The sequence below is a fragment of the Apteryx rowi genome, unplaced genomic scaffold, assembly GCF_003343035.1.
Source record: "Apteryx rowi isolate R43461 unplaced genomic scaffold, aptRow1 scaffold_946, whole genome shotgun sequence".
NCBI lineage: Eukaryota > Metazoa > Chordata > Aves > Apterygiformes > Apterygidae > Apteryx > Apteryx rowi.
The window spans coordinates 120,502-135,884 of NW_020451256.1; the positions used below are offsets into that span (position 1 = coordinate 120,502).

At 38.2% G+C, this 15,383-nt stretch overlaps 1 protein-coding gene across 1 annotated transcript in view; it reads right to left on the reverse strand.

The window, feature by feature from the left end:
* The window catches only part of ABI3BP (ABI family member 3 binding protein), a 177,355-nt gene that overhangs the window by 87,525 nt on the left and 74,447 nt on the right, over window positions 1–15,383 (reverse strand). Inside the window, exons 14-21 of the mRNA XM_026092199.1 lie at window positions 14,495–14,560; window positions 13,899–13,973; window positions 12,876–12,944; window positions 12,581–12,586; window positions 10,599–10,667; window positions 8,971–9,036; window positions 8,493–8,558; window positions 6,716–6,790 (exon numbers count right to left, since the gene is read on the reverse strand). Of these exons, the coding sequence (XP_025947984.1) occupies window positions 6,716–6,790; window positions 8,493–8,558; window positions 8,971–9,036; window positions 10,599–10,667; window positions 12,581–12,586; window positions 12,876–12,944; window positions 13,899–13,973; window positions 14,495–14,560 (492 nt within the window). The remainder of the gene's footprint in view (window positions 1–6,715; window positions 6,791–8,492; window positions 8,559–8,970; window positions 9,037–10,598; window positions 10,668–12,580; window positions 12,587–12,875; window positions 12,945–13,898; window positions 13,974–14,494; window positions 14,561–15,383) is intronic.

A 15,383-nucleotide genomic window follows, 5' to 3' on the forward strand; every position in this document is an offset into this window, starting at 1 on the left:
GTGCTTCATCAGCAGCTGAGAAGAGAATCTGAGTTTAAGAAGTTGCAGCAACATCAGAGCCACTAAAAAACTGTATTACCCATGTGGCAGGAGCTGTGCTGCAAAAGGAAACACTGATGCAAATAAAATCAAGATAGTAAATGGCCTGAAAGTCAGCTGTGGGTTAACTGACAGAAGAACAACCATGTTGATGTTTCCTACGGTATGGATACAACACAAGTTAAATCAAATATGGCATTTTTATGTCTCCTAAATATCCAGGACACAGAGTTCTCATCCTTCTGAAGAGTTTATGGATAGAAAATTATGGAATAAGAACTAAACCTACACAAAACAGCTAATGATAATATACAACAGTATGTTCCTCAGTCATTCAGTCTGGACAGACTGCTTTCTAGTTGCTAATGAAAAGGAACGATTGACATGAAAGTATCACACAGCAAACATGACACACACATTTTGTTTAAAGACACTGACTTCTAATCCTACTACCATGCAGCACAGTGATGAGAAGGCAATGGAAACTATAATGTAAATATGTGCTATTTATCTATAACTATATCTCTGGTTTCCAGGTAGGAAAGAGATGTTGACTTCACAGCTAGTCTCTGGAAAGCTAACAGCTAAACACAGCTAACAAAATACAGTCCTGAGATACTGAGGCAGACAGTATTAACACTTTGGGTATCAAAACGCTTTCCTGAGCATAGTCAAAAAGTCCATATTTAGGCATATACATATGGACACATACACACACACACATTTGTGTGTATCTACACATGCAAATGATCTGAATAACCTGTTTTATACTCCTGTAGCTTCACAGAGAGGTATAAGAAGAGTAACAAGGTGAGGAGTGAGATACATAGTGTGAAAAAGCTCAAAAGGGTTTGAGAGACTTAAAAATTGAATATTTGCTAGTAACGAATGGTAAGAAATTGCTCAGCTTAGAGACAATTTTCTAACCACTACCTTTATGTTGTATGAGATGGTCAGAGTTTCAGCTACATATTCCTACTGTGAGAAAAAGCAGCCAGGCAAGTGCTTTTATGAAACATTTGTTAAATGGGCAGCTTTCTGAAGCTATCAATCAGAATGACATTCCCATAGATAACATCTTTTAACAATAAAACACAGAGTGGATGTTGGCTCCTACAACAAGTGGTGAGTATAACTATACACTATTTGAGGACAACAAACTTCACGAATGATAGGTATAGCAGAAGAATGAATTAAAGAACAGCTCTCAAAATTATCTTTAAGAGAAGAAAAATAATCAAATAGTTTAATTAAATAAAAAAAGTGAATATGTCATCATTACCTATTCATTGTTTTTTGTAACAATTACGGTATCCTGGAACTTGGAGGAGCAAACATTTCCAGTTCACTATTAACAGCTGTAGAACAAAAATGCAAACAAACCTGAGACGATGCCCTTCAGTTTTGTTTTATGCAGACTAAGGAACCACAGTTCACTCAATCTTCTCATAGGCTGCACCTTCTAGACTTCTAATCACTTCTGCTGGTATCTTCTGAACCTCTCCAAAGAGCCTGCACTGAGTTTTTCGGAGCACAAAACTCAAGAAGTGGACTCAGTAATCTGAAGCTTTCTAAAAGTTCAGCAGAGCAGAAGGATTTTTTCATGTACCTGGCAGACTGTTCTTCTACTGTTACATTTTTGTATGGTGCTTCCCTTTTTGGCAACAGCACAACGATACTGACTCATAGTCAAGCTTTTGATTCACTCTAACAAAAAGTTCCTTTCCTGAAAAATAACGATTCTCCATCAGGCACTCATACAACTGATTACTCTTGCATAAGCAAAGTAATTGCTCTTGAGAAAGAGCATCCTATCCTCTACATAATAGCATGTCTTCCAGCTTGGTGCCATTTGTCAATTTAACAAGCATCAATTCCATTCTATCATCTACTTAATCATGCCTAATACTGGACCTATGACTACTCCCTACAAAATCCAGTTTAATATATCTTTCCATTTTGACAGTCAACTATTTACAGCTACTATCATATCACATTCATCTTTCAGTATTTACATCCATATCATGCTCCCTGGTTTATGAAAATGTCCTGGGAAACATAAAAAAATCAAGTAATGTTATTTAAAGTTAATATTTATGGTTTCTCCTCTATCCCACAAGGTCTGCTATAACCTTCCCTAGTACAAAACTCGACTGGTTTGATTTTCTTTAGGCATTCTTTCTAAAGTAATGATGTAATAAAAATTAATAATCATTTTTATCAGAATGTCTAAGGGTAATGATGGCTAAATTTTCAAGAAACATCATTACCAAATGAGCCTACTGGCATTTATGGGACACTAGATTTTTCAGATGTTTAAAATCTTGAGGAAGTCTGTTGTGTTTCATCAAAAGCTGAGAAGAGAATCTAGGGTTAGAATAAGGTGGAACCACAAATCTAAAGGGGTAACACAATGTTCAGCTAGCAGAAGCTGTGCAGTTCAAGATGACATAAAGGCAGGCAAGACAGCAGATAACCTGCAGCTCAGCTGAAGTACGATGTGTCATTAAAAAAAGGACTGGTGTATTTTACAATATAGTTGTTACAGGATTTAAAATCTCATTCTACTTTTTTTACTGTAAGAAATTTCTAAAATCTTTGGAATCAGAATGTAACTTAACAAAACTAAACAAGTTACTGGCAATACATGCCTATACACACTTGTAGCAACTGTCTGACAAGTTATACAGAAGTGGCTGATATGACAGGTTTAATAAAAAGCCTGCTGCATACATTTAGCAGCCAACATGTTTAAGTAAGTCTCTGCCGGATGAAAAGCAATACAAAAACGATGGAAATATTTATGGAATTTATTCTATTTTTCCAGCACCGTGCTTGTAGTTGCCAAAAAAGGGCAAAGGCATGGATTTTGGAGTTGGTTTCTGGATAGCTAATACCAAACAAGAAGAGTTTAAGACATTGAGGCAGGCTAATTCCAGAAGATGCAGTATCAAACACAGGATCATCTTTGCTGTTGATACTTAATAAATTCATGCCCCACCTAGGGATCTTATTGTCCCTCAACTGTCACAAAATCAATTTGATATAAGTAGTATTATTAAGAAAGGCCATCCTTTTGGGAGGAAAACGCCTTTAAAACCCCTTTAAGCTTTTGTGATAGTATTTTAATGAAAACACAAATGCTAAAAACCAGACTGTATCAGATCACTAAAACCAACCACTTCTGTTAGAAAAATTATGCAGACAGTATAGGAGAAACACAAGCTGACTTCTGTGGACAGTGGCATACAAACAACTGAAGAGCAGGAATTCGCAATATAGGTGCTCTTGATGCTAGGAACACTCACGACTGAGTAAAGTCAAAGGACAAGTAATAAGAAATCTAGACAGCCTGACTCTTTCCAACAGGGGGGAAGGCTGTGCTAGCTCTGAGAGAACATGCCTCAGAGAGCAGTAAAGCCACACATGACTCATTGCTAGAAGTCTTCTATCAAATGAACAGTCAGATCATTTCAAAGTCCAGCCAGTCACTTATTTTGATTTTCCTGAAATGACCTTAAGTCAAATAGAGTTCTCAAATTTAAAAGAAAACAAAAATGCTGTATTCATGCAGAGGCAGGACAACCATCAGTATCATCCATGAGTACTAACACCACTGCACCATGTTTGTGTTCAGTGTGAATTTTGTAATAGACAAAAGTTAAGACTTTTCCAAATTTATCTGTGATGAGAAACTAAAAGAACACTGAACAAAGTTTAACAAATAGGAATAGGGAAGAAAAATGAACTGCATATGTATGCTGTGATAAGCTAACCCCTAGATACCAAAAATTGTCTATGACCATTTTCCCAATTCAGCTTTACTATAGTGAGACATAACAACTTTCAAGGGCGCTTGAACAGTTACTGTAAGGGAGAAATGCATCATTTTCATTTGTTAGGATTTTAGATCATACTGCCCCTCAGATACATTGCTAATGAATTCACGTTTTCTGTGGCTACATTTACAAAATTGCATTTAAGCAATACAACAACAAATGCAAGCAGCTGTCCATTTAGTATGCTTTAGAATTATTAAAAATCAAAATTATCAGCACTGAGCTGCAACATATAACTTGAAAGGACCAAAAGTATTTCTCTTTGAAAGAGAAAGACTTCAGGGTCTGATACACCACTGCTTTGTAGCGTGAGCAGCTATTCATCCCTGCATACAGTGGATAACCAAACAGATTTCAAAGCAATTCAACCACCTCTTCTACTAATTCTGCACAAGTGAAGTAAGAGTATGAAAGTGTAAAGACGTGCCAGGCCTGAATTCATTTTACATTATTTGAGATTTATATTCTACTTTAAACACCTAGATCAGAGAAACACATACTTACTGTTCTCAAGATATTTAACAGCTTATACTGCCTAGCATTTTTGAACCTAGGCACTTAAAGACCAAATCCTTCCCAAGACTACCAATACTGTGTCCATATGTTTAGTAAAGGCTGAACAAACACAGTCCTCTGTTTTCCATGTAATTTGTGGATGCTCAACTATTCTATAAATAAGGATACTTCAGTCAGGTCTTAAGAAAAGTTTCTTTGACATGCAAGCGTTATATAGCACTAAATAAGTGTTTTCAAGTAAGTTAATGCTCATTGTCTTTAAAATACTGAAAAGAATGCTCTTGTAAGCATACTAAGAGATGAAAAACTAATCATAATACAGTAATTATAATATAGTACTAAATGCAGTACTGACAACTTCATGAATGCTGTGCTTACAGAGTCAAAATTTTATTCTCTGCAGTTCTTCAATTATTCCAGAATAAGTCCTAGTAAGCTATCTGAACAATCAAAATAGGTACAGTAACTCTTAAAATTTCTGTTTGTAAGAGAATTGAACTTATATTTAAAAAATAAACGATTACTAGATCTGCTTTGTGTCATTTACGGAATGCTAGATGTTTTACACATTTTGAAATCTTGAAGAAGCAGGCCGTGTTTCACCAAAAACTGAAAGGAAAATCTGTGTTTAAAATGCTGTAACAACTCCAAAGGCAGTGGAATATCAAAGGAATCTGCTAATGGAAGCTGAGCCATGAAGACAGTATCAGGCTAAATGCAAGCAAAATGACAGATGGCCTGAAAGTCAGCTGTGAAATGACTGTTTCGTGACTGCAGTGAAGTTTGTTTAACCATTCTCTACTAGACAGAATTCTTATCATCTAAGAATTTTACATTATTTCTCCATTTTGGAATAGGAATAGGAACTCCAGGAAAACAAAACAAAAAAAGGAACAGCAAGAGATAGGAATATGTTCTTCTAGCCATCAATCAGTAAGTCAGTACCAGAAAAAACTTTCTATGATGGACAGAAAGAAAGTGTTTTGGAAGCATTAAGAAACAAAACACAACAACAAAAAATAAAGCTCCAAACACAGATAAAATGAAATATCAATAAGGGATAACTGCAGTAATAAAAAATAAACTACATATTGTGTCCTGCAAAAGAAAATATGGATGCAATAGCAAAGGATGATGAAAAACAGCATGAAAAACTAATGGAACAATAAGATAAGGAAAGCTTCCCAAAGACTTCAATGCTCAGCAATGAAAAGAAACCCAGATTCTCCATTCTTCTACTTCTTGCAAAATACAGCAAGACCAAACCCGCAGCTTAAAATAATAAAGAGTAAAGAATGTAAACTACTGATTGCTACCCATACTAGTTCCTGATAACTTAAGTTCTTTGGAAACCAGAAGTAAAGATGTTTTCAACTCAATGGTATTTGTATCTGAAGGGGAAACATGTAAATAAACCCAAAATTCAGCCTCCTCCTTCTATTGTAATGAGAAACATGATGGAAAAGAAAACGGAGAGAGCGAGCCTTCGTGAAATCACTGGAGCTCCAACTAGCTTTTTACTCCGAAGCCGGAGGAGTTTTGTGCTTTCTTATCTCAGCATACTACGCTAAATAATCAAGCCATTGGATTTTAAAGCTGGTCACCAGAAAGAGAAGGATTGATGCAATGATGCAACAAAATATCACTTGCTTAAATTGTCATGCACAGAAACACAGTCAAGAACCTCACAGCAGTCCTCTATCTGACTATTCATAACCAGACTCTGGGCAACATCCCATGCTTATATACCAACACGCATTTCTGCTTTAAAACAGCAAACAAACAAACAAAAAAAAACCCAGACAGACATGGAGAGAAACAATAAATGAGTACAAGAAACAACTGTAAAAATAGTTTATTAATACCAAAATACTATATAGAGCAGAGTCTTCTGCAACGTTGCTTTCTCTAGAAACTACTTTAAGAAGTTACAACAGAAAGCAAACGATCAACTAACAAATCTCCTTAAAAACTACCTACTATCTAGAGACTAAATACTCTCCCCCAAAAGATTATCATTACCCTGAAAACCCTAAATTTATCAAGCTGTACAATTTCCTCTCAGCTACTGAATTCTGCCTTGCCTCTTACTCACTAATAAGACATTACTCTGATATAGGCAGACCATATCAGGATCATCTACTTGAGGCTAGAATTGCTAGACATTGGAAAGTATTACAATTAATGTAAGGCATTAAAAACAAATGAAATACCATTGCACAGACAGCATCAAGAAGCCAGAAGAAATAATGAACACTGAAACACTACTATTTCAATACCAAGAAATATCACGGATAGGAAATAAAACAAATATCATTTACCAGTCTCTGTCTCTGACATTTCTGCAGATGCAGAGGTTAGGAAAGTAGAAGTAACATGAAGAAAGTCAGGTGAAGCTGAAAAAAAAAATTGTACTTTATTATTTAAAAGACATATGAACCACCACAGCATGGCATTATGTGCAGTCATGGATTGAGCGGTTTACTGCCCCAGTAATAAAGGACTGTAGGAATGCAAAAACATACCTGCTAAATAAGCAGATTCTAAAAAAGGGAGAGAGGCTTATGTGCTAATATACATAACAACACATACATATGATGCCAAATGGAAATGTCTCAAGTATGATGGAAAAAAATTCCCATTAGGTTAGTAAAAATGTAAGATTGAAAAAGCCGAAAAATACCTAGCAAAAGGAAGCAAATAGAAAGCAAATTTAGAAGATAATCATTCTCAAAAAAAAACCCTTAAAAAGTTAGAGAAAACAGAAGAATGAAAAAAAAAAGTGAAAAGAACAGAAGAGTGAAAAAACAGAAGAGTGAAAAAACCTAGACAATAGTTATCACCAAGCAGGAGAAGAGAAAGAAATATTCCCCAGCCCCAGCTACCTGCCAAAATTTACAGAATTTGTTATGATTACAAGTCTCTCTAGTTTCCCCACTGAAAAAGACAACAGCTGAGAAAAGAATTCTAAGAGTAAAGGCAGGCAAGAAGTGTAACTGCACTGGAAAAGACCCTGAAGTACATGCACTACTGAGCTGATGCAAAAGCAAGACTGCTCCTGACAAAAGCGCCAAGACAACATCCTGCAAGACACCTTAACGTGGTTCATTACACTTTGGACTTGCACACAACTTCAACTCTGTAGGCTTAAGAGCCTGCTCATGTAAATACCTGACTACTACCTCRTGTGCCAAAACATACCGCCAGGCCACAGGACTGGCCTTGTACGCCTGCAAACATGAGAAAGGCTACTGCCACCAGCATCTCCACCCACTCCCATCAGGTGCCAGAGCCAACGCTTTACGTAAATACGCTTTTCATACACAGCATTTTCATCTCTGCATTTGCTCTTCGCCCCAACGTAGGCCCAAGTGAAATGACAGCTCAACTAAAGGCACAACAACGCCTCTGGGTACAGTTCCTGCCCTGCATCGGACCAGATACATCGTTACTGGATCTGGCCAGCAGCAGGGTCAGGTGCCAAAGGCTGCTGACCTCCTGAGCCCTGACAAAACACGCTGCGTTTCACCCAAAGCTGGAAAGAGGCTGCGTGCTTACAATCCTAGCGTGACCTCAGCAGCTGTAGGACAGCAGAGCGTCTGCTTCCTGAAGGGGACCAGGTAAAGGGAAGAAGACCTGGCCTGAAAGCCAGCCGTCAGGTATCTCGTAACTGCACACCTGGCAGCAGAACCGCAGTGCCACCAGCTTGCGCCAACCCAGCCCAGCAGGAACTTGCACCCGAGAACGCCATCTTCTTCGAATGCGCCAGAGAAAGAAAGGCAGCTACCAAAGAGGAAAGACGCAGGGGAACGGCAGCCGAGGCACGGTGTAGTAAAAGCTTCTTTATGCAAGGTGTTGTTCTGTCCCTGCAGAAAGTGCCTGTCAAGCAACGGAAAAAGCACGGGCTCCAACAACACAGTCGCATCACAAGCGTGGCAGGGGTTGCTGCAAGCCAACGTGCACCACCTAATCTTGATACTCCCCCCAGCAGACGACAAAGATGCCGAGTAACTCGGGGGGGCAGCAAGGCAGGCAGGGTGGAGAAGGGGAGTGAGAGAGAGAGGAGAAAACGGCAAAAGAAGGTCAAACGCTAGTTACCCTTCACTGGTTGCTGGGTTGCCAGGGAGGCAGGAGAGGGGGACTTCAGCCTTGGTCTCCGAGTAGCTAAGATCAAACACAAACACCACCTTCAGGTCCTCAGCGAGCCTGTTGCCGCACAGACCACATCAAGACACAGCTAGAAACAAGGAGACGTGGCCCTGCTTGGGGCAGGCTTCGCTGTCCCTGCATTGCTCCCTGGAACTCAATGCTGTTTTTCAGCTGGCACAGGGAGCCCCACAACTCAGTAAGCCTAGAAGCAGACAAGGCCTGCAGCGTGGACAAGCCCCAAAAAGCAATCTCACAGCTCACAAATGGACCAACTTCTCATAACGAGGCAGAAGGGACCAACCGCATTATGGAGCCACTTTTTAGCATTGCCGCGTCAAAGCTTCAAAACATCTGAGTGGGATCATCTCGGCACAGAGAAGCATTGCCAAAGTAACCAAAAGCAGGAAGGGAACCACGGGCTGCTAACCCATCACAGCTCTTGCCGTTTCCAGCGAAGCAGCTGAGGGCGATTCCAGGCCTGGTCTCCGCGTTGCTACGGTCAGACACAGAAACCGTCTTGAGATAGCAACAGTCTTGCCACTGGACTTGCAAGCAGCAACTTGCGGCACCGGTTTACGACACCCCAAAAGTTCAGGTTTAGCGCAAGATATGCCTTTCTCCGGCAGCTTCTCACGAGTCACTGACCAAAGCAGCTACCAGCTGCCTTGCCATGGTTGCAACTAACACGATAGTCCTAGAGACTCAGGGGTTAAACGGCTCTCCAGCTGCAGCAACACGGCCAAATGGCCACTTCGCCAAAGCATTCCTTATGCCTCGTCGAAAGACGCAAGCAGCCTTTGCAGGGAGAACATCGGAGCCAAAAGACCCCTCTACTGGATTTGGAATTCAAGAGGAGACGTCGCAGGGGCCTCTCTTTTAAATGCAAGCAACTACCAATGCTCAACACTCCCTTCTTTCATCATCCAGGGATAAACTGCGTACCACCCTATCAATATTCAGTCATAACGCCAACTGTCCTTACAAGTTCCATCACTTTTGCAAAGGGATGTTCTTTGTTATTACAATGATGACCGTAAAGGAACGGACTGTATCAGGGCCTTAGTCTTGCCTAGAATACCCCAAAGCCTCAATTTTGTGGGTCAGAAACCTTAGATGCTTGGCACTAACAGAGCATTTCTCTCTACAGAGAAATGTTTATAAACAAGTAACCATCTGCAACTTTACTGTAAAATTCTAGCACAAGGTTCAACTACTTAGACTTGTAGAGTCACTCATCCCACTGTACACTAAAGAACAAGCCACTTCACTAATTTGACTTACTGGTACTTTAACTCTTTTATTCTAATTTTGCATAGGGAAACTGCACCACCCAAGACATAAAGCAGTGGGAAAATCTGTTTTTTGTGTACTTGTTCTCACTGCACCTCTTGGCTAACACAGTGGGGAATGACTCTAGTTCCAAGAAAGGTGACAACATTGCTGGTGAAATTTTTCAAACCTGCACAAAGATGATGAAATTGGTGGTAATAATGAACGGTGCCTAGTAATTTCTTTGGGATATCTGCATATTCCTGGCCTTTGTAAACCGCAGCCCCTCAGTTCAGGGCTCTCCTATATGCATGTTTGCTAGGAACATCCAATGAGTCACTGACAAATCAGTGATTGTTTTTTTCCCATGTTTAAAAGCTAGCACAATACTCTTAAAAACAGCAGGTAAAGTTCTTCTCACCTCATGACAAGTTTTTGCATCCAATGTACAAGAGAAGCAGATGTGACACTTTAGCACCTTATCCAAACATATCAAATAGTACATAACAGGCCTAGGTATACCATCCTAGGTATACCAGAAAAATGAAGGACATAAGCAATTTGCTAGATCATCCTGTGGGGTTATGAGCATAAGGAAAACTACTATCATTGTATCATTCTAATATTTAATTCCAAATTTTTCAAATGTTGCAGTGCCTACTCTTTCCAGCTACATTTTTGTACAGGGCAAGTCAAAATAAACCCTCTGTTTACCAAAGCATTGCTGCGTTTTTTGAGAGACTGCCTAGATGTCAGGAGAACTACAGTGAAGAGAGATATCATTACCAGCTGAGGTCGGTAGCATTTCTGGCAAGCCAGATGTTTTGGATCTTGAAGAAAGAGGCTTCGTTTCATCTAAATGTGAAAAAATAATCTTCTGTTAAAATGCTTATTTACCTGAGAGCTATTGTGGATAGCACAGGACTCATTAGACAAAAGCTGCATTATTAAAATGGAAGTATTAAGATGGAAAGTTGCTTGCAAGTCAGCTAAGAATTATTATGTCCCATGAATTGTTAGGCTGCTATGAAATTCAGTGTGGAAACCATGTGATTTAATTATTCATATTAAAGAGAATTCTTACTACTTAAAAATTTATGTGCATGTATTAACAACTGCAGAGAATAAGAAAACAACTTCTTGATCTAGGAGACAGTCAGTGAGCCATCCAATATAAAACCAGGCAAAACAACCTTTTCAGCTGATTATTACACAGAAATATATGTTAAGCCCCTCATTCCTTCCCACAGTTAACTTCTCTTAGTACATGAAAAAACCTGAGGCAGGTCCAGTTGGGAACCTCAGCAGTATAAAAAACAAAAGAAAACAAAATCCCCCCCCAAAACAGAACAACAAACAGAACAAAAACAAAACAAAACAAACAACCCCCCCAACCAACTAACAAACAGATACCCACCCCTGCCCCACAAAAACACCTATAAAGATGAATGACGAATACAGTTGATAATCTAGTTAATGATGACAATGAGTGGTATGAATTACTAGTATGGTGACAACTAAAGCAAGGGAAAAATGTTCCAAAAATAGCAGTGAGGACAAGACAAAGAAAGAAAATGTTTAACTAAAGAAAGTCAGCTTATCAGTTTTACCCATTGCCGTTTCTAAGAAATAAGGTTCTGTGGTAATTACAGGCATGGATTTTTCCAATTCAGCAGTATCTCTAGCTGTAGAAAAAGAAGTATATAAACCTGATAAGCAACTTTATGTAAATAAATTAATGAAGAAGATTTAGAGAAATAAAAGAAATTTCATCTTGCACTGTTTTGTAGACATCCTTAGGATGGAAAATGATTTTACAAATTGTAGATTATTTTTTTCTGAGTATTTTAAATATCCTCACTTACTTGACTGAAGATGTTACCTTCCTTTCCCACATGTGAAAATTTTTATAAAGGGATTGAAAACTGATGTATATAATTGTACATATATTTGCCTTAAATAGCACCTGAAAAAAGAGACCCATGACTTACACTTCATATTTTCATGAAGGTAACAATTCTTTATAAAGTCTAGGAGAATGATAGCAAGTTCAGGAGATGAATGCCTCTCTGTATCACTTCATTAAGTCACTTAGCTCTATGCAGTTTCTCAGTTTCAGTCAATTTTTGTTCACACCAGATTTGGTCCCAGGTATCCAACATAACAGAATGGACTAACTTGATTTTAAGTCATTGTCGGATGTAGGATTATTTATATTATGGTGCAACAAAACAGAAATCCTGAAAATTGTGTTGGGCTGCCAAGAGCCAATAGGTTCTACAGCAGAGAACTTAAACTGCATCTTCATTACTCAACATAAAGTTCTGAGCAATGAATTGCTTCCTTTCTTCATTGCCTCCTCCTCCCCTTTCGCCATTGCCCTAACCTCTCATGCACATACTTGTTCATGTTCAAGCAATACCTAAGAAAACTAAGCATCCTCACATGCCAAAAGTCTCAGAAGAAACAGCAACCTATGTAGCAACAGCAACATCTGTAGTCCACAAAGCTTAGCTAGAAAGGCCTGGACTGACATACGTTTACTTTCTGGTTTTAAGCCAGTGCACGGAGAAAAAAAATCCAGGAAAGTGTGTAGGCATATTGAACACTTCCTTTAAACAATGAGAGGGGGGGAGACAGGGGAGAGAAAAAGGGAGGCAGGGAGGGAGGAAGAAAAAGGGAGAAAAGGAAAATAAAACCTCACCACCAGAAAGTATCGTATCCTATTGGACTGTAATTCTATTCAACAGTCTTTTGCCTCACAGAACTTAAATCTTTTTTGACACACCCATTTACTCAATACTGAATTATTATTATTATTATTATTCTGTATGCTAGCTGCAATTCTGCTTTGAAACTGTGTTAAGTCTGACCCCAGGAATTAAGAGGATGCCATTACAGAATTTGAAAAATGAACACACAGGGTAACCCCCATGTAGGCAGTATTGAAAAATTAACTGAAATCATCAACATGGAAACAGTAGTAAACTTTTCAGCACCCAAAAAGACCCCCAAGAAACCCCCCCAAAAAAACACTTCTGAAATAACAGTACTACAATTTACCAGTGCCTGATATTTCTGGAGTTGCAAAAGTTTGAGGAGTAGAAGTAACATGAAGAAAGTCATGTGAAGCTGAAAAAAAAAATAAAAAATCATGCTATATTATTTTAAAATGACAAAAACCATCATGCAACAGCATCACCTTCTTTTAATGAGCTGAAGAAACTTCTAGCTAGTGTTTAACACATTACATCCTGCAAAAAAGTAGACCAAAATGTACAGTAACTGTGACTTAATTGTTTTTCCCCCCAGAAAACATGCATTAATACAAAGACACATAATGCAACTGATAGCCACAACTGTTAGAAGAATCACAAAAAAAAAGTAAAAAAAAAAAAAGTTAAAAAAAGAGGAAGACAAAGCAGCTCAAAGAAGAAGGAGAACAAATCACAAACAAAAATTAGCAGACTGGGACTATCTGGAATTTTTGTCTAGAGTCCAAGGATCATGCAGTAGAATATCCTGGTGCTGCAACTGGAGAAGGAGAAAGAATGACAAAGCAGGAACTGTACTAAGTGAAACATATAAACTGTCTTTTGTCAGACATGTGAATGGCTGACATTTCTAATCAATCTTGCCTTTAATAATGGATTTCCTTCAAAAATAAACTTCCTTTAAAAAACAAGAGCATCAAGCATTACATTATCAGCATGCTAACGAAATGAAATCTTTCCAGCTGGCTCTCATCTTAGGTAATCTTTTTCTTTTGGATAACTGTCAGTGGCCCCAGCTTAAATATCTAGCTCTTATGTGAAAGTTTCCTCATCTATAAATACAAGTAGGTCAGATACATTTTTTAAGCTAAGAATTACATGCTGTAGTCAAATCTATTATGGAAAAAATCCCCCACTAGCACAATATTTCATACCAAATGTCATAAAGAAACATCTTATTTGATATAGTACTTCCATATCTGCAGTTATTCTTCATTTATGTCAACCTGAACAAACTGTTTAATGAAAGGCACTATGTCTCTTCTGAAAATTCCCAACTGACAAGAGAGTTAATCTCATGAGAAATCATTACCAGATTTGGTTGGTTGCACTTCTGTGGTGCCAGATGTTTTGGATCTTGAAGAAATAGGCTGTGTTTCATCAAAAGCTGAAAAAAGAATCTGAGCTTAAAATGCTGAGAGACTTGTGACTGAATGGGTTAGCACCAAACAGCTTAGTGAAGACTGTGCAATTTAAGATGATGCTAAAGCAAAGTTAAGCAAGACGGCAGATGGCCTGAAAGTCAGCTTGGAGACAACTGTGTCATGACAACAGAGATGATGGCTTGCGATACAGTCCACTGGCCTTGAAATTTGAGATCCGCATGCCTGAAAGAATTCTTATCAGCAAGGAATTACAACTTATTAAGATTTCTAGGATACAAAATGCAGCTATACAAGAACAAATGAGCTAATGATGAGATATGACAACACTGTCTTTTAGCAGTCAGTTTTTAAGCCAGTAGCAAAAATATTTTTCAGATGATCACACAGACACAAAATGGTTGAACAAGCAGCTCTGTGCGAGTGTGGGTAGCCAAGATTCTTGAGCAGATCTTAAAATTATCTTTTGCAAATCTAAGTGATAATGAAATAATGGAAAAAATCATGTAAATAATCTGCTGATTACCCATCTCCATGTCTCTGGTTTCCACAGGAGGGAGATATATGGATTTCAAGGCCGGACTCTGAGTAGCTAAGAGCAAACATGAGAAAAAATCTTAAGGTATCAAGGCAGACACTCTCCATGCAAGCGGTATGAAATTTAGTTCTAACTGGAAATAGCAAGCTTTTGTTTGGTTTGAAACTTCCTTCTTTCAGTAAAGTTTTATTCTATTCAAACTATGGCATACATTATCTAATCAGGTTTGATTCACACTACTTAAGAGGTTTTTCTCCACAGCAAAGCAGCTGCAACCCCAATACAAATACATTCAATCTTCACAGCACTTGCAACTCTACAAAAAACTGTTACTATTACATTATGTGTAATTATTTTAAAGGAAGGTGTAATGGGAAAAGGTGTAGTAACAGGTGAAGTCAGAGAAATAATCATGGAAGTGAATAAAGAGCATCTTTTGTTTGTTATGCCTTAATGAAGACCTTCGACTTCAAAGTATGGATAACCCGAAGTGTGCTTTAGTGAAAACAGGGACTCAAGATGGAATGGGCATTGTCACCTGAAGGCCACCATGAACAAATTTCCACCCAGGGCAGGTTTTGCACTAGCATTCTACTGCTGAGAAACAGGTCCTATTAAAATTCAACTGTGTGTAAAGGCAAGTATGTACCTTTCTTTCCAGTAAATATATGTGCACTTATCACTTATGCCTATTTAGGTTATAATAAATTTAAAAGAGAAAATTCCATCTATTTTTCTAACTGCTTTTTAATAAGATGTGATTTTTTGAAAAGCAGTAATACCAGAATTTTAAAACTGAATTTCTCTGAATGCTTAAGATTTAGAGAAAAAATACTCAAACAGCTAGGTGTAGGGTTCATTTTTAATGTATACAACA